Source organism: Rhinolophus ferrumequinum, chromosome 5 (genome assembly GCF_004115265.2).
Source record: "Rhinolophus ferrumequinum isolate MPI-CBG mRhiFer1 chromosome 5, mRhiFer1_v1.p, whole genome shotgun sequence".
Lineage (NCBI taxonomy): Eukaryota > Metazoa > Chordata > Mammalia > Chiroptera > Rhinolophidae > Rhinolophus > Rhinolophus ferrumequinum.
The window spans coordinates 28,301,039-28,325,040 of record NC_046288.1 but is presented as its reverse complement, the minus strand read 5'-3'; the positions used below and the strand labels follow the sequence as shown (position 1 = coordinate 28,325,040).

At 37.3% G+C, this 24,002-nt stretch overlaps 1 protein-coding gene across 1 annotated transcript in view; it reads right to left on the bottom strand.

Annotated features, from left to right (window-relative positions):
- Positions 1 to 7,857: 7,857 nt before the first annotated feature.
- LOC117022078 (mucin-2-like) overlaps positions 7,858 to 24,002 on the bottom strand; it is a 37,171-nt gene continuing 21,026 nt past the window's right edge. Inside the window, exons 5-7 of the mRNA XM_033105750.1 lie at positions 18,090 to 18,158; positions 11,263 to 11,377; positions 7,858 to 11,142 (exon numbers count right to left, since the gene is read on the bottom strand). Of these exons, the coding sequence (XP_032961641.1) occupies positions 7,973 to 11,142; positions 11,263 to 11,377; positions 18,090 to 18,158 (3,354 nt within the window). The 3' untranslated portion in view covers positions 7,858 to 7,972. The remainder of the gene's footprint in view (positions 11,143 to 11,262; positions 11,378 to 18,089; positions 18,159 to 24,002) is intronic.

Genomic DNA, 24,002 nt, shown 5'->3' with positions numbered 1-24,002 from the left:
GTCTGCATGAAACTTTCTCTTTTCCTTCCAAAAGATCTCTACAGTTTGCCAAAACCTGAGTATGGAAACTTTGCCAAATTAGCCAATTGATTTGGAATTATGTTTCGTTTCTTAATTAAGACTCATTATATGTTTTATTGGGTTAAAAAAATAGAATTTTCTGGGATTAAAAAAGTTCATAATTTTATTCTTTCTCAAAGTTAATTTTTAAGAGTGTGCATCAGAAGGTTAGAGAAACAATTTGTACTTAGTAGTAAAAGTACTTATTTTAATTCCTTCTCTTTAACCTCAGTTGATATCACCTGTGTCCATGACAGGTGAGAACCTCTGAATTGCCATGTCCTAAGGATGAATTGAGCAATTTTTTCAGCTTTCTAGAATGCTTTATTTTTTTGGAAATGACATTTAAAATTATTTTAGTGATTTCTTTTTGTTCTGGATTGGCAGGTCTTTTGCACACTGATTTTCCAGGCTCATAGAATCTTGCGGCTCTGTTGAAGCAGTTTCCTGTTTTATCAGAAACGCCTTGTTACTATGCAGCTGAAACCTTTGTTGTATTTTATGGCAGCATCTTGCTTTTTTCCAGCTGAAGGACAGGAAGCCTTTTTTGTTGTCTTCTACTTTTTGGCCTTACAACGTATTTACTCTGTTGGTGATTCAGTGTGTTTTTTCTAGACTTTGGATAAATCAATAGGTATTTTGAGGAAGGACCTGAGTACTTTTAAGGAGGTATATAAAAATTCTTAAGTGTAGAACTACCTTCATACTTTATATTCTTTTGCAAATATCAATTATTGTGCATTGGGCTTGCTCAAATAAGAATGGCGGTTTTAGGGAAAAATTATAGAAGCACTCACAGATGTGGACTTACTATGACGCTAGTAATAGTTAAGCTTCAGGGCTGGTCATTTGCATAGGCTTCTTCTCACTCCTTGGGAATGACCCGCCACCCACCCTTCCACCCTGCAAACTGATTTGAATGTCAAGACTGATGACACCACACATAGCAGGAGGGAACAAAAGGCTTTATTGTTCACATAGTGGAGATAAACACAGGTGCAAGCTGGTCCAGCTGGCCTGACGGAAGAAGAGAGAGTGAGTTGGACCTTTGTGGTGGTTAGGGGTGGGTCTGGGGAAGAATTCACAGTGGGCTTGGGGTTTGTAAAGTTGGAACTGCTTTCAGGCACCAAAAGACATGTCATACACACAGGCCTTCTTACCACAGTTGCCCAGATATGGTGTAGGTAGAGAAGAGGATGGGGATTTAAATGCTGTCAATGATTAAACATCAAAAATAAAGTATGCCTCATTATTACAGAAGACTACCTAACAATGTGGTCATATAGGTTATATACTTTTGCAATATTTGCAGAAATAAAATATTTAACCATGCTTGGTTAAGATCACTATCTTTCCCTCTTCAACATCCCTCTGTCTCACTTCCCTTTGTGTCTGGTGGCATTTGAAATGATGCTGCAGGCATTTTGGAGAACAGGTTATGAGGAAGTTGTGATGGGAATATATTTAGTTTAGATATATTAGGATATATTTTTATGGGTCACATTCACTTTTAGGTATAGTTAAGTTATTGCTAGCCTTCCCAGTGTAAGAGAGACTTATATAAATAATTCTACTGTCCACTGTATAAATTGACCTGGCATTGTTATATGAATGTGCAGGGCCAAAGGTCATATCAGAGTAAGAACATATCTAAGGTACCTAGCACCCAAAGAAATATGGATAGAGGAAAAGAAAGACAGTTTGAAAGGTACAGAGCCAGAAGTGAGTCTGTACAAAATTCTTCTCTCATCAGATGTGTAAAATTGTAAACAGAACATTTAGTTTTCATGTATGCATAGTCAACATGGAAACTCTTGCCTTGATTATAAAATTATAAAATTTATCTATCTAGCTATCATCTACCATCTGTCCATTTATTTCAGGGATATCATGAAATAGAATTTTCATTTTTTCTGTTTTTGTAGTGCACGAACAAAGCTATTCAAACAGTGAGTACAGCTCTGTGTTAAGCTGCAAGTTTTGTGTATATTCAGGAAACTAACATTGTCAAAAATATTATAAAACCCATAATATACTACTAAAAGTGAGAACATCATTAATAAATTGCCATCATTTCAAAAGGTATTTAAGTTACTTTTACAAGAATACTTCAAATACTCTGAAATTGGATAGCTCATATGTGAAAGAAACTTGGTAAAAGTTTTCCAGTATTTGACAATGATTTAAAAAATTTACATGCTATTGCCAATGAGTTGTAAGCTTAAATGAAAAATTTAAACTATCAATAATAAAAAGATATTTTAATCAAATAATTTACAAAAATGCAGGATATGGATCTGCCTGTTAGTTATAGCATAGAATTCTGTGGTCAATCATTTTATCTCCTTTAGGAGCAGACTCACATGATGTAACCAAGCACTGAAGATTTATTAGTGTGACTACTACTGTTGCTATCTTACTTAACAAACAAAAACAAAGGTAAACCGGTGTTGTTTATCTGATGCAAATTGTGGGAGGTATGTGAGATTCTATGAGAGAGAGAGAGAGAGAGAAAGAGAGAGAGAGAGAGATTAAGTATGAATAAATGTGAAATATTTGGCTTTATTTATTGCTTCATCTGGGATGAATAATATAGTAATTATTTTATATAATAATAATCTGGGCATTTAATAGTTTTACTATCCATAAGTTTATGACTTACCAAAAGGTTAGATAAAACATGTTACTGCTTGGGTAAAATCTTGGCTCTGACACTTTTAATCTGTATAATGGGGAACAATAATAGTTTGGAGGATTAAATGAGTTAGTATTTGTAAAGCTCTTAGTGTCTGACAGTACCATATAAGTGCTAAATTAAAAAATTGTGCCATTGATGGCTTATGTAGGTTTTAGATTTTCTCTCTCCTGTCTGTCAACATCCTACTTCAGTGGTACCAAGTTGTCTCTGTTACGTAAGCCTCTTAGATTTCCCATGCTAAATCCATTTTATCACTTTTTAATTATTAATTTTTATCAAAGAAATATAGTTTATAGATCAAACACTACTATAAGGGGAAAAATAGTTGTCTCAGTCCCACCCCTTCACATCCAGGCTGCTCTCCAGAGGGAATTGGTTCCAACTCTGTTAGCTGTTTCTTTTAGCATTTGCCTCCATTTTTAAAACTAGAAGCTTAACAGATATTTTAAAAATTGGTAACATTTTAAAGGAGATATAATGTACTTCCAGTAAATTGTGCACAATTTAACCTTCATCTGTTTCATCTTGAATATTTACATATGTCACATATGCATACATCTGTGTGCCCAGAGCCCAGATCAAGACAGGAAAGATTTCTTGCTTCCCAGGGATTCCCTTTGCTTTCTCCTAGCGAAACCCTCCCAGCATAAATCATCTATCACCTTAGACCAGAGTTTCTCAGTCTCAGTTAACACTACTGACTCTTGTAGAGGCCATCCTGTGCACTGTAGGATGTTTGGTAGCATCCCTGTCCTTTTCCCATTCATGTAGGAAGAATAAAACTTCCCCCAACCCCCAAAATGTCCATGCCCTAATCCCTAAAATCTGTGACAATTTCTGTTACATAGTACGGGGGAATTAAGATGGCAGATGAAGTTAACGTTTCCAATCAGATCATCTTAATATAAGCAGATTATCCTGAATTGTCCAGGGCTCTGTAATAATGGCAGACTTGCAAAACTGATGAGCCCCTGTATTCCATTAGAGTGTCAGTGTGATGTGACTCAGGAAACTCATTTTACCAAGGGCTCATGGAGGAATGGAGAGGAATGGGCAGGTATCATTCCTCATCAAAATAGTCCCTCCAGGTGGCCAAACTAGCCTGGCAATTGAAATAGGCTGTATGCAGAAATGGCAAAAATTGTCCACATTAAAAGCTCTGTGGGATAATACAATGATGGCTGCCAAAAGTCAAAGGGACAAAGAGCTCCTGATGGAAATATGTTTTTGATTATGTTTGCACACAGGTCATAGTAAAGTACCTATTAGTATTTATTTTCTAAATAAAGGTCAAATTGAGGATTAAACTGGAGGTGGCATGAATCAGTCCAGTTGCTGCTATCAAGAAGAGGAGAAAGGGGGCGGCCCAATGGCTCAGTTTGTTAGAACGCAAACTCTTAACAACAGGGTTGCCAGTTAGATTCCCACATGGGCCAGTGAACTGCGCCCTCCACAACTAAGTTGAAGATAACGAACTGCCACTGAGCTGCCAGAGGGGCAGCCAGATGGCTCAGTTAGTTAGAGTGTGCGCTCTCAACAACTAGGTTTCCGGTTCAATTCCCACATGGGATGGTAGGCTGCGCCCCCTGCAACTAAGATTGAGAAATGGAGACTGGACTTGGAGCTGAGCTGTGCCCTCTACAACAAGATTGAAGGACTACAACTTGGAGCTGGTGGGCCTTGGAGAAACACACTGTTCCCTAATTTAAAAAAAAAAAAAAAAGAGGAGGAGAGCAACAGAGAGCAGCTAGTACAGTAACTCTGATCCCACGCTGGAAAATTAGTGGGGCCTGGATTTATATGTAATGCTTAAGCAGCAAAGAGGTTTAGAAGCCAGATTATGGTGATGGTACCTGAAAAGAACATTGGAGAAATCTGGAATGTAGTGACCTAATGCCCTAAAGTAGGAGTTCAGAGCTGTTCTTAAAAGGCCAAATACACATGGATATATAACTCTGACTTTTCATACATTCCATAAAGATTTGGTGTAATCTTTTGTGTAAAACAAACATGAACAGGCAGTCAGCTACAAAGTTTTTAAATGACAGAAATATACCTGATATTATTAGGTTGATTGTGGACAACTAATTCTGTAGCCATATTTGCTGGTTGCACCTCTGAAAAGTAAATTTCTGCTATAATCAAAAATAACTAAACAAAATGGAAACAAGCAGTCTACCAGAAGCAGAGTTAAAAACACTAGCTATAAAGATGCTCAGTCATCTCAGGGAGAACTTCAACAATGAGATAGGAAACATAAAAATGGAGACAGAAAACATAAAAAAGAACCAGTCATAAATAAAGAATACAATCACTTAAATGAAGAATACCTTAGGGGGAATCAACAGTAGATTAGATGAAGATCAAATCAGTGATTTAGAAGTTAAGGTAGCAGAAAACACCCAATGAGAACAGCAAAAAGAAAAAAAAAGATCTAAGCATTAATTGAAAGAAAAAAAAAGAAAATAAAAATCCAACAAAATGAGAGGGGCTTAAGGGGCCTCTGGGACAACATCAAACATGCCAACATTCACCAGAGGGGTACCAGAAAGTGAAGAGATAGAACAACAAATTGAAAACCTATTTGAAGAAATACATGTAATGATGGAAAAGTTCCCTAACCTGGCCAAGGAAATAGACATAAAAGCCCAGGAAGCACAGAGAGACCCAAACAAGATGACTCCAAAGAGGCCCACACTAAGACACATCATAATTAAAATGTCAAAAGTTAAAGACAAAGAGAGAATTTTAAAAGTAGCAAGAGAAAAGCAGTTACTTGTCTACAAGGGAGCTCCATAAGACTCTCCCATGATTTCTCAAAAGAAACTTTGCAAGCCAGAGGGATTGGCAGGAAATATTCAAAGGATGAAAAGCCAGCACCTATAACCAAAATTACACAGCAAAAGCTATCATTTAAAATTGAAGGAGAGATAAAGAGCTTCCCAGTTAAGAAAAAGCGTAAGGAGTTCATCACCACAAAATCAGTATTACAAAGAACGTTAAAGGGACTTTTTTTAAGAAGAAGAAGAAAAGTAAAAGATAAAAAATATAAATACTAAAAAGGCAATAACTAAATATCTATCAACAATTATTTTAAATGTAAATGGATTAAATGGTCCAGTCAAAAATAGGGTGGCTGAGGAGTTAGAAAACAAGACACTTACATATGCTGCCTACAAGAGACTCACTTGAGATTGAAAGACACACACAGACTGAAAGTAAAAAGATGGAAAAAGATATTTCATGAAAATGAAAACAAACAAACAAAAAAACTGGGGTAACAATGCTTATACCAGACAAGATAGACTAAATGAAAGGCTATAATAAGAGACAAAGAAGGAACCAGTGATCCCACTCTGGGTATTTATCTGAAAATACCCAAAATGTTACTATGCGGAGACATGTGAATCCATATGTTCATTGCAACATTGTTTGCAATGGAGAAGATGTGCAGGCAGCCTGGGTTTCTGTGGATGGATGAGTAGATAAAGAGTAGATAAAGAGGAGGTGGTACATATATACAGTGGGATATTGCTTGGCCATGAAAGGGAATGGGTTCTTGACATTTCTTATGGCATGGATGGACCTGGAGGGTATTGTGCTGAGTGGAGTATGTCAGACAGTGAAAGACAGATGTATTGTGATTTTGCTTACATATGGAATCTAAAGAACAAACTAAACAAACAAACAATGCAGAAAGAAACTCATAGATACAGAGAGCATTTTGATGGTTGCCAGATAGGTGGGTTGTTGGGAAGATGGGTGAAGTGAGGAAGGGATTAAGAAGTACAAATTGGTAGTTACAAAATAGTCATGGGGTTGTAAAGTATAGCATAGGGAATATAGTCAATAATATTATAATAACTATGCATGGTGTCAGATGGGTACTAGATTTATTGGGATGAGGTGAACACTTCATAAGTTATATAAATGTCTAGTCACTATGTTGTACATGATACTAATATAATATTGTATGTCAACTAAATTGTAAGATAAAAAATTATTTAAAAAGTTTTCTGCTGTAATCAAATTTCATTTAAATTCCATTTTAATAAAATAGATACAATTTTGTCTCATGTCCTATTTAGACAATTAGATTTGCTAGAATAGAAAGAAGAGACTTTTCACTCCAAAAATGTATAAATCAATGATGCCATCATTATAGAAAGTGATTACATAGTAATATGAGAGAGAATTTGAGGGGAGGTAAAATGATCAACTTTAAGATATTACCTTATATTTTGTATTTATAGTCTGTGCTGCTATAATTAAGAAGGCATTTTTAAAGTTTTTAAAATATGCTTTTTGTTTATGTTGACATATTTACATATGTAGTATTTTTATTTCAATTTTGTTTTATATTTCTTTTTTAAATTTATATATATATATATATATATATATATATATATATATATATATATTTATATTTTTATTAGTAGTTTCCCTGCAAAAGGCAATAAAAATTGATACACTTTTATAATCTATCTTGCAGCCATCTCTTCTCCTTTCTGTGCAGGAAGCCAGGAGCCCTCATTATATTTTCTTGCCTACTTATTTGGCTTCAAAATGCTGAACCAGGTCACTATGTGCTGATAGTGTCTCATTAGCAGTTCACCTTTCTCTGCTTAGCTCTCCACCCTGGGAGGATGACCATACAAACTCATTACATAGGTTCCCTTGCCTGTGAAATTTTGATTGGAGTCCACTGATGAAAGCAATAGGAGAAGGGGAAAAGTAAGGGTACCATCCTGCTCTCTCCATGTGTGGGCTGCAGTAGTTACGTCCATTCACAGCAATAAGTCCCACTGGGTGAACTTTCATCCACTGTCCCAGCTTTCATTCAGGCTCTGGTATAGGCATTTGATCCTTTTGCCCCAGTAAGCCTAGGCACACTACCAGCTAGACTCTATATTTCTCTATATTTCTCAACATCCCTTGTTGGTTCACTAAATCAAGCCTCTCTTTAAGTAGATACTTTATTAAATGCCTGTTTTGTATAGAGTGTCCCTGTTTTCTTCTGGGAAACTGACTGATCAGGTATTGGGAGATAATAAACTGTAGGATTGAGTGGTAGTCATCATGACAACAATAGATGCATATTTTTGCTCAAATAGTACTTAATTTTATTTGTTTGGTGTGCTAGTTATCAGAGTTGGTTTCATTGAAATAATTACAATTCATTTCTCTTAAGGGTTCAGAGCAATTTGGAAAATATCATTTCTCACAATTTTGATCAAAAAAGCAAAGGAGTTTATCCCAATAATACTTGAAATTTTTCCTTATTGATGTTGTCACTTGGATAGTGGTACTGGGTAATATGGTGGTGGGAGGGTTGGTTATAATTTGAGTAGTAGCTGTGGTAGATTGTGTAGTGGTGGGGTCTATTGACGAAGAGGTAGGTACTGCTGAGGAGGTGGTGGCTTCTGTTGTGGTGATGATTGGTTCTGTGGAAGTGATGGTGGTGGCTATTGTTGTTGGTTCTGTGGAAGTGGTGGTTGTTGCTATTGAAGTCGGTAGTATAAACATCGTGGTGGTTGTTGTGGGGGTGGGTTCTGTGGAAATGATGGTGGCTGTTGTGGTGCTGGATTCGGTGTGAGTGTTGATGGCTGTTGTGCTAGCGGTTTCTGTGATATCAGTGGTATCTTCTCTTACAGCTGTTTCTGTGGAAGCAGTGGTAGTGACTATTGTAGTAGCTACTATGTCATTGGTGGTGGTTGTCATGGTGGGTTCTGTGGAAATGATGGTGGGTGTTGTGATGGGTTGTATGAAAGTGGTGGCTGCTGTTGTGCTGATGGGTTCTGTGGAAGAGATGATAGTTGTTGTGGTGGTGGGTTCTGTGGAAGTGGTGGTGGTTGATGTTGTGGTGATGGGTTCAGTGGAAGTGGTGATGGCTGTTGTGCTAGTGGTTTCTGTGATATCAGTGGTATCTTCTCTTGTAGCTGTTTCTGTGGAAGTGGTGGCAGTGACTGTTGTAGTGGGTACTGTAGAAGTAGCAGTGGTCATGGTGGGTTCTGTGGAAATGATGGTGGGTGTTGTGATGGGTTGTATGAAAATGGTGGCTGCTGTTGTGCTGATGGGTTCTGTGGAAGAGATGATAGTTGTTGTGGTGGTGGGTTCTGTGGAAGTGGTGGTGGTTGATGTTGTGGTGATGGGTTCAGTGGAAGTGGTGATGGCTGTTGTGCTAGTGGTTTCTGTGATATCAGTGGTATCTTCTCTTGTAGCTGTTTCTGTGGAAGTGGTGGCAGTGACTGTTGTAGTGGGTACTGTAGAAGTAGAGGTGGTCATGGTGGGTTCTGTGGAAATGATGGTGGGTGTTGTTGTGGGTTCTGTGGAAATGATGGTGGCTGTCGTTGTGGGTTCTGTGGAAATGATGGTGGCTGTTGTGGTAAGTTCTGTGGAAGTGATGGTGGTTGATGTGGTGATGGGTTCGATGGAAGTGGTGATGGCTGTTGTGCTAGTGGTTTCTGTGAAATGAGTGGTATCTTCTCTTGTGGTTGTTTCTGTGGAAGCGGTGGTAGTGACTGTTGCAGTAGCTACTATGTCATTGGTGGTGGTTGTCATGGTGGGTTCTGTGGAAATGACAGTGGGTGTTGTGGTGAGTTCTCTGAAAGTGTTGGTGTTTGCCATTTTGGTGGGTTCTGTGGAAGTGATGGTAGTTGCCATTGTAGTGGGTACTGTGAAAGTGGTGGCTGCTGTTGTGCTGATGGGTTTTGTGGAAGAGATGATGGTTGTTGTGGTGGTGGGTTCTGTGGAAGTGGTGGTGGTTGATGTTGTGGTGATGGGTTCAGTGGAAGTGGTGATGGCTGTTGTGCTAGTGGTTTCTGTGATATCAGTGGTATCTTCTCTTGTAGCTGTTTCTGTGGAAGTGGTGGCAGTGACTATTGTAGTGGGTACTGTGGAAGTAGCGGTGGTCATGGTGGGTTCTGTGGAAATGATGGTGGCTGTTGTGGTGAGTTCTGTGGAAGTGATGGTGGTTGATGAGGTGATGGGTTCGGTGGAAGTGGTGATGGCTGTTGTGCTAGTGGTTTCTGTGATATCAGTGGTATCTTCTCTTGTAGCTGTTTCTGTGGAAGTGGTGGCAGTGACTATTGTAGTGGGTACTGTGGAAGTAGCAGTGGTTATGGTGGGTTCTGTGGAAATGATGTTGGCTGTCGTTGTGGGTTCTGTGGAAATGATGGTGGCTGTTGTGGTGGGTTCTATGGAAGTGATGGTGGTTGATGAGGTGATGGGTTCGGTGGAAGTGCTGATGGCTGTTGTACTAGTGGTTTCTGTGATACCAGTGGTATCTTCTTTTGTAGCTGTTTCTGTGGAAGTGGTGGTAGTGACTGTTGTAGTAGCTACTATGTCTTTGGTGGTTGTTGTCATGGTGGGTTCTGTGGAAATGATGGTGGGTGTTGTGATGGATTCTATGAAAGTGTTGGTGTTTGCCATTTTGGTGGGTTCTGTGGAAGTGATGGTAGTTGCCATTGTAGTGGGTACTGTGAAAGTGGTGGCTGCTGTTGTGCTGATGGGTTCTGTGGAAGAGATGATAGTTGTTGTGGTGGTGGGTTCTGTGGAAGTGGTGGTGGTTGATGTTGTGGTGATGGGTTCGGTGGAAGTGCTGATGGCTGTTGGGCTAATGGTTTCTGTGAAATGAGTGGTATCTTCTCTTATAGCTGTTTCTGTGGAAGCGGTGGTAGTGACTGTTGCAGTAGCTACTATGTCATTGGTGGTGGTTGTCATGGTGGGTTCTGTGGAAATGACGGTAGGTGTGATGGGTTGTAAGAAAGTGTTGGTGTTTGCCATTTTCGTGGGTTCTGTGGAAGTGATGGTGGTTGCCATTGTAGTGGGTGCTGTAAAAGTGGTGGCTGCTATTGTGCTGATGGGTTCTGTGGAAGAGATGATAGTTGTTGTGGTGGTGGGTTCTGTGGAAGTGGTGCTGGTTGATGTTGTGGTGGCAGATTCTGTAGTTGTAGTGATTGCAGTTGTAGGTATGGTGGTTGTTTTAATTGTGGGTCGAGGTTTAGGGAAGGGACAATAAATAGGAAATACGGGATATGGCCCAGGGTGAGGTCCTGGTTGGAAAGGTAAATTTGGATAACCTAGAAAAGGTCCAGGTTTCAATGGATGGGGTCTGGGATGAATATGCACTGGGCCAAAGGGAAAAGTATAAGGAGGAATGCATCCTGGTGGACCAAGAGGAGGTAGAGGTCGTGGAATACGTCCCGGGCCGGGTGGTGGAATACGTCCTGGGACAGGTGGTGGAATTCGTCCCGGCCCGGGTGGTGGAACACGTCCCGGGCCGGGTGGTGGAACACGTCCCGGGCCGGGTGGTGGAACACGTCCCGGGAAGGGTGGTGGAACACGTCCCGGGAAGGGTGGTGGAACACGTCCCGGGAAGGGTGGTGGAATACGTCCCGGGACAGGTTGTGGAATTCGTCCCGGCCCGGGTTGTGGAATACGTCCCGGGAAGGGTGGTGGAATACGTCCCGGGAAGGGTGGTGGAATACGTCCCGGGAAGGGTGGTGGAATACGTCCTGGGCCGTGGAAAGGATGAAGGTATAGGTTGTGGAATGCAGGGTGTTGTGGCGCCAGACCAAGTAGATGTGGTCCTCTGGGTACTCTTTGGCTCTCACTGCACTGTGGAGGTAAAAACCAAACAGAAACAAAAAACAGCGTTTCTATATTTGACCATTTAAAATTCAAGCTTTAGTATCTGTACTTTTAAAAGTCATATAGTCACATATTTCACTGAGAAATGTTAGGAAAAAAAAGGAATATAAAATTTTCTTCCCTTCTGGAAGTCTGCTCACTCAATAAAAACTAGGATAGTATAAATGCAAAAAAGGAAAAAACAAAAAGAAAAAAAGAAAAAAAAAACAACAACTTTACTCTCTGACCTACAGGGTTTAGAGGGGCCAAATTACCTTGATTGCCTAATAAAAGAGACCACTTTTGGAAGTAGTTTCAAATGGAAGTAAATGCTACAGTGGAATGATTCACAGACATTTGGTGCTTTCCAAGATGTCCACAGAAACATTAGGTCCATGTGGACCCATCTGTCTCACCCCATGTGCCATGACCAGCTAAGCTCTGAAGTGAGAAGGGCTATTATTGTCAATACAATCACAATACAATTATTGAACCAATAAAACATAAGTGTTTTTTATGTATTAATTCTGTAAACCAAATGTATAAATACATGTTATGGGTTGTTTGGACCCAGGGATGTTGCCTAAGCATGGACGTTTTGGACAGGACCAAATTTCAAGAATCTTTTGGCATGGAGCAAATGTCCTTGTGGACGTTTTGCCCAGGACCAAATGCCCTGTTGGGTTTCCAGGCGGGAATTCCTGCCTGTTCTCAGGAATTTTGTTTGCTTTCCCGTTCCCGAATTCTGAGATGTAAACTGTTTTTTTGTTCTCCAGGATGAATCATTTCCACAAAGTGATGGCCGATACTACCAACCACCAAATCAACTACCAAATCAAGGAGCTGATTGTTCCAATTTCCCGACCAACTTTTCTTGGGATTCGGGAACAGAAAAGCAAAAAAATTTCCTGAGAACAGGCAGGAATTCCTGCCTGGAACCCTGCAAGTCAGTGGGAACTACCAGGGAACTTTCTTACTCTGAATTCCAAGAATTCAGTAAGATTGCAGGCTCTGAATCATTAATTCATTCTGTAACTGTTTATTGAGAAACTATTATATGCAACACACCTTTTAACAGATAAGGGAAACAGATTTAAGACATGAACCATCCTTACATGAGTCTGAAATCTAGTAGGAACTATAACCCCCCAAACTACAATGTAAGGCAATACAATAAAAAGTCTGAGGGAAGCAGTATAGTGTGTTGGTTAAGACAAGGATTCTGGAGTCTGATTTCTAAAGCCAATCCTTCCAGTGTTACAAGGTAGTTGAGGTGCTAACACTCTCTCTGCTTCTGTCTCCTCATTTCTAAAATTATTCTAGAAATAGTTTTCTTATATAGTCGTTGATAGGGTTATTTATAATCTATGTAAATTGCTTAGAAATAGTAAATAAAGTAAGGACTCAGTATAAACTTGAGCTATTTTGAACTTCATGATTGAGTAAAAAATCTGATAGCAGTTCAAGAAATAATTGATAAATGTGTAAAAAAATTCTACATTAAATAACAATTTGGAGGGAAATTTTGTTTTTGGCAAAAGAGCAAGGATTAAGGATTAGGCAAGAATAGGCAAGATAGTTTCTGAAATGAGCCTTAAATAATAGAGTTGAAATGGGAAATAGGAAATCAAATTAAAAGAATATTGTAAGCAAATGAACAGAGTCAGGAAAATACAAATCGTATTATAGAAACAGTCATAAGACTGTTTTGTTTGGAAGAGGTTTCATGAAGGTGCAAGATTCTGGTCACTCTCTTGCAACCTTTATCTCCTTATCGCCTTGTCTTTCTACCATATTGACTCAGGTAACATCAAACTTTTGGAACAACTCTATACAAATTACCTTCTTTATTTCTACTTCCAGGCTGGTGAACATTACTGGAGAATGCCGCAGATCCCTAAATATTATAAACACTAGAGATTCACAATGGCTGTCCTCATTTGGTGCCTCAGCAGTGCCAATCCATTCTTCCCCATTTTCCCCAAAGGCTGTCTTCTCAACATCCACACTGCTTTTCTATCCCTCTTCTCTTCCACACCCTAAAAAAGATGATCTTGCCACCTATTTTGCAAAATTGAGGCTATTACAAGGAGAACTTTGCTTTTCTACCCACACGTCTATAAAATTCACCTATATTCAATTGTTCCCGCTTCTTGTTTACAACCAACCTCTTCACTTGTTTTCTGTATCGATCTCCTCTTCCTCCCTAGAGGCTTTCCTGTCTTAATTATTTTTATTCCCTTCAACCTCTTTTTATCCTTGGTTCTATTCCCTCAGGTTATAATATCAATTTATGTATCATATGAGTATGTTAAAGAAGCCCATTCTCAAACTAGTGTACCCCTGTAGCTATCCTTTTCCCTTCCTAGACTGATATTAGGGAAACCTAGACTAGACTTTCTGTTTCTACTTCCTAATGTCCTATTTGCTGTTTTTCCTGGATTCTATCCCCATCATACAACTTAATCCCTTTTTACAAAGATTAGTGATGACTCAAAAATTATAAAGAATTTAGCATAGAATTTGGCATGTATAGATTCTCCATGAAACTTAAATATTACTTTTTATAAACTTAATAATGTTGAGTTAATATTATAAATATTTTATAAATGAAATATTTAGGCTTTTCTGTGCCCTATTGCCATGGTATGTACTACTGCAGCTCAGGAGTTGGCAAACTAAAGTTGTGGGCCAAATGCAGCTTACATGATGGATAAAGATTCACCGGAATACAGCCACCCTCATTTGTTTATTAACGCTGCTTTGGAGCTATATTGGCTGAATTGATCAGTTGCTTCAGAGACTACATGACACACAAAGCCTAAAATATTTACTGTCTGGCACCTTTCAGAAAAAGTTTATTAATCCCTGCTCTGGCTATTACTGATCTATCCTGTATATGCAGACAGATATAAGCCCCTTGGAGTCAAAGATCATATTTATCAATTTTTTATATCTCTATTACACCCCTATCAATGGGCAGCATTATATAAATATTTATGGGTGCTGTTCAGATATTTTAGAAGTTTTATTTTTTGACAAAGTATTACTAATGATGGAAAGTGAAATGTGTGGGAAGAGACTATAAGTCTCTGAGGCTGTGCGTGACTTCATGCACTAAGTTTTTGCCTATTACTCAGAGTAAAAACCAAAGCTCAGTGCAATCTCATGAGACTTTACATTACCTAACCCTCCTCTGTCCCTCTGGTCTCACCCATGAACCTGTCTTCCCCTCTCACTCTGTACCAGACCTACAAACCTAGTTCGTCACACCAGGCAGGTATGCCGCTCTTTCAGATTTTGACATTTCCTGTTTCCTCTGCTTGCATGGCTTGTTTTTTCACTTCCTTCAGGTCTTTAATCAAACATCATTTCGACCTGGATACCCTATCTAAAATTGCAACCTTGTTCTAGTCCCTCCTCACCCTTCCCAATGTTCAATATTCCCTCTTCCTTTTCTTGCATTATATATAAGTTCCATGATGTTAGTAACTTTTTGTCTGTTTTGCTCACTGCTGTTTACCCAACATCTACAATAGTGCCTGGGATACAGCAAGTGTTCAATAAATATTTGAGGTAAAAATTAGATGAGTTAGTGATAAGCAGAAATTTCCTTTATGTGATTGCAGTCTGCTAGTCCCTTCCTTGTGCAAGGCAAGGAGCATAGGGCTCTTCCCTTGAAGACATTTGATGGAGAGAAACCCTTAAGGAGTCCTCAGTTTTTCTCAGTTTGGTTTTATGGCCTCCACTGGCCAGGGCTGTGATGTTCATATGTTGTTTGCTGACCAGCAGCATCGGTTTTAGCATCAACTGACAGCCTGTTAAAAATGTAGACTCTTAGGCCCCACTCAAACCTACTGGATTAGAATTTGCATTTCTATAATTCCTCTGGTAACTTGTGTGCCTATTAGAGTTTGTAACGTTTTGATTACTATCAGCTGGTCTAGGTTATTTGCTAATTGGTTATATAGTCAGTTCAGACTAAGTGTTTTAGTTCATTTCTGCTTATTCTTTATTGCTTTTTTTTTTTTCCACTTTACTATTTTACTTTTCTCAACTTGTATTTTTTGTCCTTAGGGATTAGAAACTGCCAGACTGCTCTGGTTAGAGCAGTTTAGTGGACAGAATGTGCTGCCCTTCACCATCCTGTGTGAATGGCACACATCCCTTGTCAATTATGGATCTTTTGTCTTGGAGCTTAGACTTGGGCTATAATCCATCCCCATGCCATACTTCAGATATCCTATAAAACGGCATGAGTTAGCATGTAACAGTCAGAAACCTATTGTTATATCTGGGAGTCAACTATACAGAAGCCCATTCACTCGTTTCGTTATTGAGGGCTTACCCATTTACTGCTCTGTGCTACGCGTTGGAGCATCCCAAGTACCTGTCTGGCCTTCCGGGGTTTTTGCAAGGTTTAATTCTAATGTGAGGAAATCCATGTACTAAATTCATGTTTTTTTAGGACATAGAATCCTCTGCTTCTTATGTCTCGGGGATTCTAGGTTATAGAATCCCCATGATATAAAAAGAAGAGGATTTAAACTAGAAAAGAATTTGTCTTAGGTTCATTAGTATTGCAGTTCAGGCATCTGGAATAAAAATGTGCCATTAATTTGTAAAAATCTTCAAGATTGGTGCTTTGTATAAGGCTCCTTAGAAGTTGCCTGTTGTCAGTATGAAATAGAGGGTTGCAAGAAGGGGAACAATGATATCATCTTCTCTGTTACTGTCTCTGAAAATTGCTCTGCAAAGTTATATTTCATTTTACACAACTTTCCCAAGTTTACTAGTCCACGGAACTTCTTCTCTCTTCCATTCTATTAACATATTTTGGAAATTCTGAACCAAAATTTATTAATGTGGTCAGATAAATTATATTTGTCACAGTGTGTGGGGGAACGTTTCCAAAAAAGTAGTCTATTTTAACGTGATAAATTTGATAATTCTAGTTATTAATCTAAGACCTTTTCTTTTTTTTTCTCTCTCTCTTTTTAAAGATTTTATTGGGGAAGGGGAACAGGACTTTATTGGGGAACAGTGTGTACTTTCGGGACTTTTTCCAAGTCAAGTTGTTGTCCTTTCCATCTTAGTCGTGGAGGGTGCAGCTCAGCTCCAGGTCCAGTTGATGTTGTTAGTTGCAGGGGGCGCAGCCCACCATCCCTTGCGGGACTTGAGGAGTCGAACTGGCAACCTGTGGTTGAGAGCCTACGCTCCAACCAACTGAGGCATCTGGCACTGGCCCATGTGGGAATCGAACCTGCAGTCTTTGGCGTTAGGAGCACAGAGCTCCAACCTCCTGAACCACCTGGCCGGCCTCCAACGTAAGATTTTTTCATTGGATGTATTGATTTCAGTTGCATTTACATTAAAAGCTTTCTTTATATACCCTATGCAATTATATACAATAATACAATAAGTTAATTTCAAGAAAAGCTATTTGAGTCATCTCAAACTTCAGCATGTGTAAGAATCTTCTGGAATGCAGGTTCCCAGGCCTTAAAAGCCAGATCTTTTTCAGCCCTGAGATACAGTCTGAAAATATACATTCTGAATAATTAAATAGATCATGTGTTCTGATACAGATATCTCATGGAATGAAACATGGTTCTACTGCAACATCATATTATAGATGAGAATCTCAGCTCAAAATAAACCACTTGTCCAAGAATACTTCTACAGATGTCATTAAATGTACCAGAATAATAATTCTATAGTATGAGTTTATATTATTGCTTGTGCCTGTTGACATGTTTTTTTCATTGTGTGATATAGACTGATTCCTAACTAGTTTCTCTCAGGAAAGTACTATGAAGTGAAGTCCCAGTCTATGAAGATCCCAATTTTGAATTCAACTTTGATACTTTTTGTGTTATCCAGCACTGGGGTCAACACACAGAAAATTATCAGTAATTCTTAAAAGTGAAACATAACTCTGCGCAGTCTCTCTCCTCTCTAACACCCACTCCAATACCAACATACACGAGGGTAACTGTTCTTTCTCTGAGGTTCATATTATTCTATTGGTGTTTTTGGCTGTGGAACTTATCACTTGGTTTTTTGCATTATGTATTTTTGGATCTTCTGTAGAGCCTATCCAGATGCTTCTCAAAGGTTGAATAAAGAAAGTGTTTCATGATTGACTGACCTTTCTTTTTCTGTTTTTATTTTTTCTTAAGTGAAAAAGTAAAGAGTGGAGTAAACAGTAGAGTAGGATTTTACTCTCCAGTCAATTAACAGGAACATGTTAGCTGTAACCAGTGTGTTTTTATACATCAGAAAGGCTTTCTAATTTTAAATTCTTTACAAATATTTTCAGTGAAAACAATGGTATAATCATTGATGCATTATTTTGTCCTTTTAGAAAATTTATCTTCAACTTCATATTTTCCCATTTCCTGTAGCTTAAATATTTAGAAAGCTTCAATTATATTTTTCTGACAGTTTGATTGTAGTTCTTTTGAAAAAGAAAAAGATGTTCCTAGATAAGAAAAAGCTCTCCCAGATTCTACCTGCATTCTGTCCCTTCATGACCACAACTACTGACCACAGAGTCATATGTAAAAGAGAAAGAAAAAGGAAAATAGGAACTAGTCTGTAATGATTGATATCTTGACACTATAATGTTATAAAGAACATCATTGGTATCAAAACAATAAAGAGTATATCAGGAATATTTATGACTGGGACAACTTACCGTGAAACATGCAATAAGAGCCAACAGGCTGAAGATGAAAGTTAATTTTTTCATTCTGTAATTTTGCTCCTGAAAGCAGGACAATGATTGCTCATGGTTAGTTAAATTTATCGGCGCAACCCACAACAGAGACTATAGAACCCCATTGTTATCTTGTTCCCTGAATACCATTTCCGTGTGCTGTAAATGTTAATTATTAACTAATGAACTATTCTGTGGCCAATGTAAAAGCAAAAAAAAAAAAAAAAATTATCAACATTAGTTTTCTTAATTTAAAATCAAAATTTAGAAAAGATTCTAGCACATGTTATGTAATAGGGCAAAGGAAAAGCACAACAGTCTTTTAAAGATATGCTTGATATTTGGGGGAAAGGAAGCAGCATATATGCATAGCAGTATTATTATAATTTAATATTTCATGGCAAAATGATGGGACTTGTTGTATTTTATGAAAAGTAATTCCAGATAATTATTCAAATGCATTTTAAAAATGAAAGCATTTTGGAAAATACTTGTGGTCGGTCTCTAGAGGTGATACTTTGGAAAGACATCTTATTTGGGTGTACATTTTATAATGCTTATTAAAATTAATCAAAATGTATAGATTTCTATAGATTCAGAACCTGGGTAGTCAATGTGAAACTGAAGTATTACAAAACCTAACTTTTAATAAAACTATTTTTTAAAAACAAGAAAAAAATTCCTCTGTTAAATTTATCTGAAGGGACAAGAACTGTGGGACGGACGTGTATTTTTCCTTTAACATCAATCTGCTAAGGTATTATTTCCTTGTTATTTTATCCTCAAGTGATTCCCAAAAGCCAATTATTGTCCAAATTATTGTCCAATTATTGACTAAATTAGGAAAAAGAGGTTTTGTCCTTAATTTGATTATAGTTTTCAGCATATTATCACAAGTACATGGCAACCTGTGCTCTGGGAAGGCAGAGTTCAAGTACCATCATGATAACAAATTGTTTTGAAAATGACACAGGAGAAGAGGTCCCCAGATTCTATAGTTGTATATCCATGAGGCCATCCCCTTAAAATTGCTTTTTTGAAATATGCTCTCTTTGAATGCAGTTTAAAAATACATAAAAAGAAAAATCACAATGCAGACAAAAGCAACAGAAATGCAAATCTGTCTGTATGTATCTTTAAGCCTCTTTTACTCATGATTGGCTTTAGAGACCATTAAAATGTATCAGCAGAAAAGATTCAGTAGATTGTGAAATTGGATGTAAATTGTGTAACCAGTTAGCATGAATATTCTTCCTGACACAATCTTTCCTAAATGTTACAGATTTTGTGAACTTTACCACTAAACAATATTTTTTTCTTAAACACATCTGATTTTCTTCCTTCAGCTTATTGATGTGTAATTGACAAACAAATGTGTAAGATTATTTAAAGGGTACATGTGATGATTTGATATATGTATACATTGTGAAAAGATTCCTCTCATTGAGTTAGCATATCCATCATCTCACATATTTACCCTTTTTTCTTAATTTTTGTTGCTAAAAACACTTAAGTTCTACTCTCTTAGCAAATTTCAGTTTTACAATACAGTGTTATCAATTAGAGTCACTGTGTTATACATTAGATTCTCAGATCTTATTCATCTTATAACTGAAAACTTGTATACTTTTACCAACCTCTCCCTATTTCCCCCATCCCCAGCCCCTGGCAACCACTTTTCTTCTCTCTGTTTCTGAGTTTGACTTCTTCTTCTTCTTTTTTTTCCTACATGTAAGTAATATCATGCGATATTTGTCTTTTTCTATCTGGCTTTTTTTGCTTTGCAAAATGCTCTCTAGTTTCACCCATATTGTTGCAAATGATAGGATTTCCTTCTTTTTAAAGGCTGACTAATATTTCATTATACATCACACAGTGAGAACAATAAGCTTGAGGATATGAGCAAAAGTTAGAATTCAAAGTTAAAATCCTTGCATCTATATTTCCAATACATACCTTGGCAGGAGATTCTCCCTTGGAACAACCAAACTGTTATTTAATCTTACTTTTGCCAGATCAGGTTAGATAGTTACTGTTTGAAAATTCAAGAAGGAAAAGAACTTCCACTGAAAAATCTTCCTCTTAAGTACCTCTGTCTGCATTTTTATTGGAGTTAAGAGACAGGTTGAGGGAAGGTAATCTGGGGTGATGTTCTTTACCTAAACAAAGAACTGACAGTTGCAGCAATTTGGCAACTTCATTCATGGAAGTATAATCCAATCACTGTCTAACAGGCCTTGGGGAAGCATTTGAAATGGTCTAATACAACGGTTTTCAAATGTGACTGCACATTAAAATTACTTGGGGAGATTTTTTAAAAATTCCCAATTCTGAGACGTTGTCACAGACTGTTTATCAGAATCTATGGGGCAAGAAGATAGGCAAAAGTATTTTTAAAAGTCCCTTGTAGTGATTACAAAATGAAACCTATTTTGAGAACCACTGCTGTGAAATAGTGTGGATTTTGGCGTTTCCACATGTCTAGGCATATATATCTGAACTGACATGTATATTGTAAAAATTGATTTATTTGGGAAGAAGGATTTTGAAGAATGAGAAAGGAGGTAGTTAAAATAAATACTTCGTCTCAATTTTGGAAGTAAGAAAAAGGATCTCATGGTGGGACGGAGACAATTAGGAAACAGAATCTTTATAGTTTCTTAATCTTAACTTGATATTTCTTTCCTAGATGTAATTTTATTTAAAATTAAGTGTAATTTTGTTTAAAGGTACTGTAAATAGGCTTTTGAGCCACTTAAAATATCAAACATGGAAATTGCTTAATAAATTTCCTGTAGCAAATGAATAGCTGGACTACTTAAAGGGTAAGAAAATACCTGAAGATATATTGGGTTCTGCAAGTATATGGTGTTATCTCCATTATCTAAACAATATGAATGGATACAATACATACTAGGCTAGCAGAGATGGTAGGTATGGGAGAATTATATAACCTATTTTTAATTTATGGCAAGTGGATATAGTAAATCAATTTTGTGTTTTTTAAAAAAACCCAGGTACTGCAAAACTTACCCATATGAGATTAATTTGTTCATTTGAGAAAAAAATTACCCTATGTTAGAAGATGTTATACTTTATTCTCTCAGCTATAATTTGTTGAGTCCTTACCATGTCCTCGACTGTGATATTCACTTCTTATGGATTAGATTATTTAATCCTCACAATAACCCCTTGTAATATGTTATTATTGCCATATTACTGATTAGAAAATTAAATCATGGGGAAGGTCAGTAACTTGTTCTAGTTCACACAAATATTTAGGATAGGCATTGTGCTTAAATATGACACATTTCAGAGCTTAAATTTTTTCCACGTACTATTTTGTTCCCCAAATTCAATTGTTTTCCAACTGCTTAACTAATTAATACACTTTTTAAAAAATAGCTCTTATTAAATTGTGGATTCAACCCATTTGTAATCTGTGATATCAATTAAGAGAGTAGCAAATGGAATTTAAAGAACAGATAGAGTAGAATACAAAAGAAAATATTAGATTGTTTCACATATATTTTTGTTAAGAAATATTTTATGGTTATACATGTGGGTATATGTAGGGTGATCATGTAAATTATGTCTTTGAGTTGTAGTCAGAAAAATGTGAAAGACTTTTGTTATAGAGTAGTTTAGTGGTGTGTGTGGGATGAGTCAAGTAGCCTGATTGGAATCCCAACTCTGGCCCTTTGTTTAGTTGTATGTTGTATGGACAACTACTTAATCCCATTGTGTTAACATCATTATCTACAAATAAGACACTTCATAGAATGTTCTGAACATTAAATGAAATTGGACATGAAAGTCTGATCCATGTGATTAGTAAATGTTAGTTGAAATTTCAATGGGAATTTCTTTCTTACTTCATTCATTTAAAAAAATATCCTGATATGATGAGTCTCTAGGTAATTGAGGAATAATGTATATTTAAATTTAAAGGTGATTTAAAAGCTTTTGGAGGTGATGGGGAAATTGAGTTGAAAATGGTCTTCAATTACTAAGTTTTCTTTGCTAATGATTTCATGTAGTTGACAAGTAGAACTCATGCACAATGTATTACTTTGCTAGTTATGTTTGACACATTTTGTTGCTATTCATTTGTGTGAGTCAACAAATCTTTCTAGTTTAATGCTGAATACTTTGAAAGTTGTTACCTTCTGTAGTCACAGATTCACATTTTAAAAAAGATAAGTTTTCTCTCTCCTTGATACTGTAAATTGTTTTTATGCCAAGATGCATTTTCAGCCAAGTGTTTTAATACAAGGTGTGATTTCTACTTGTCATGGAACACTGGCTGTAAAGGATTTAGGATGAACATTGTCAAAACTGAAACAATTTCTGCATGGATCATAGCCAAAAAAGGATTAGAATGTCTGAAGCAAGTGGAAGCACACTTCTTTGAAAAACAAAAACTGTACTCAAGAAAATTTTAATTAAATTCTGACCTTAAGAGATCTTGACTAGGTATTTTCTAGAACCATACCTAAATTAACAATTGTCTTTTGTGAATCACCAGCAACAGGAGATTCAGGTTGCTGGTGGAGTCTTACTATTGTTAGAGAATACAGTTATTTAACATAAATTTTTTTTAATAAAAAAATCTGTATCTAGCAGAATTAAGTCAGTGATTTATGTTTGCTCCTCTGTTATAATAGCCCCTTTCTCCCTTTAGTTCTGTCAGTTCTTGCATTTTATATACTTAAGACTGTTTCAAAACAAATTTAAAATTGTTATATTATTGTTGAATCAATCCTTGTGCATTAAGAAATATGCCTTATTTCTGGTAATACTTCTATTCTTTAAGTCTAGTTTATCTGCTATTAGTATAGCTATACCAGATTCTTTTTGGATAGTGATTTTCATGGCATAATTTTTTCCATTCTCCTGACCCCACCCTCCATCATTCACTGTCTTTATGTTCAAGGGGAATCTCTTGTAGACAATATATAATTTTTAAAAATTAAGTCTGATGATCTTTGTCTTGAATTAGATAATCTAGTTTGCTTGTTGTTGAGCAAGGACTTGCTGCCTGATGCACATAGAGGCCAATATTATGACATCAGCTTTTGGGAAAAACAAGATCTATTATTGCTAGTTGACCAGCAAGGAGACAGGAGACAAGGCTCAAATCTGTCTCCATGACCAAGGATTTTTGGTTACATTTAAAGGAAGATTTGGGGGAAATTATGTATATTTTATAGAGTTACATTATTTCAGCATGAGAGCTTAGTGTGCAGTTGTTAGAGGATCATGGCTTATTATGCCTTGCGTGCTAAATTCACGGGGGTTTAATATATGGTCCATGGTGGATTTCAACTGGGTGATGTTGAAAGATTACTCTAGGGTGAATTCTTTCTTTCCTGTACATGGCTGACTGCATGCTTTGTGGTCTTGTTCTGTTATCTCTGAAAAACAACTCAGTATCTCAGTAGAAACAGGACAAGACCAGTTTGGAGTGGTTCTGTAATTACAACCCCTCCCCCCTTTCTGTTATTCATTTCTCAGTCTTGAGGGAAATAGCGTAACAGGGCCCAGGTTCACTTAAGATGGTGGATTTGTTTCAAGATGGAGTCTGATTTGTCCACCCATTGCTTCCTTCTTATCCAGCTCTTAATATCTCCCATGCCCACCTCTTCTGCGATGGTCTCTGAGCTTTAGAGGGGCACTCTGGGTGTTTAATTTACAAGCAGAGACCATAGCAACAATAGAGGTAGCAGTAGACCAGGACACCTGTATCCTAGCAAAGTTACAAAGGATCGTAACTTTTGTCTTTATGTGCCCCAGGACCTGAACCATGATGACCATCATGACAATCACTGGGAAGAGAGAAAGTTTGGGGTTTGACAGTTGTTCATGCTGCTCAGAGATGGAGATCAGAAT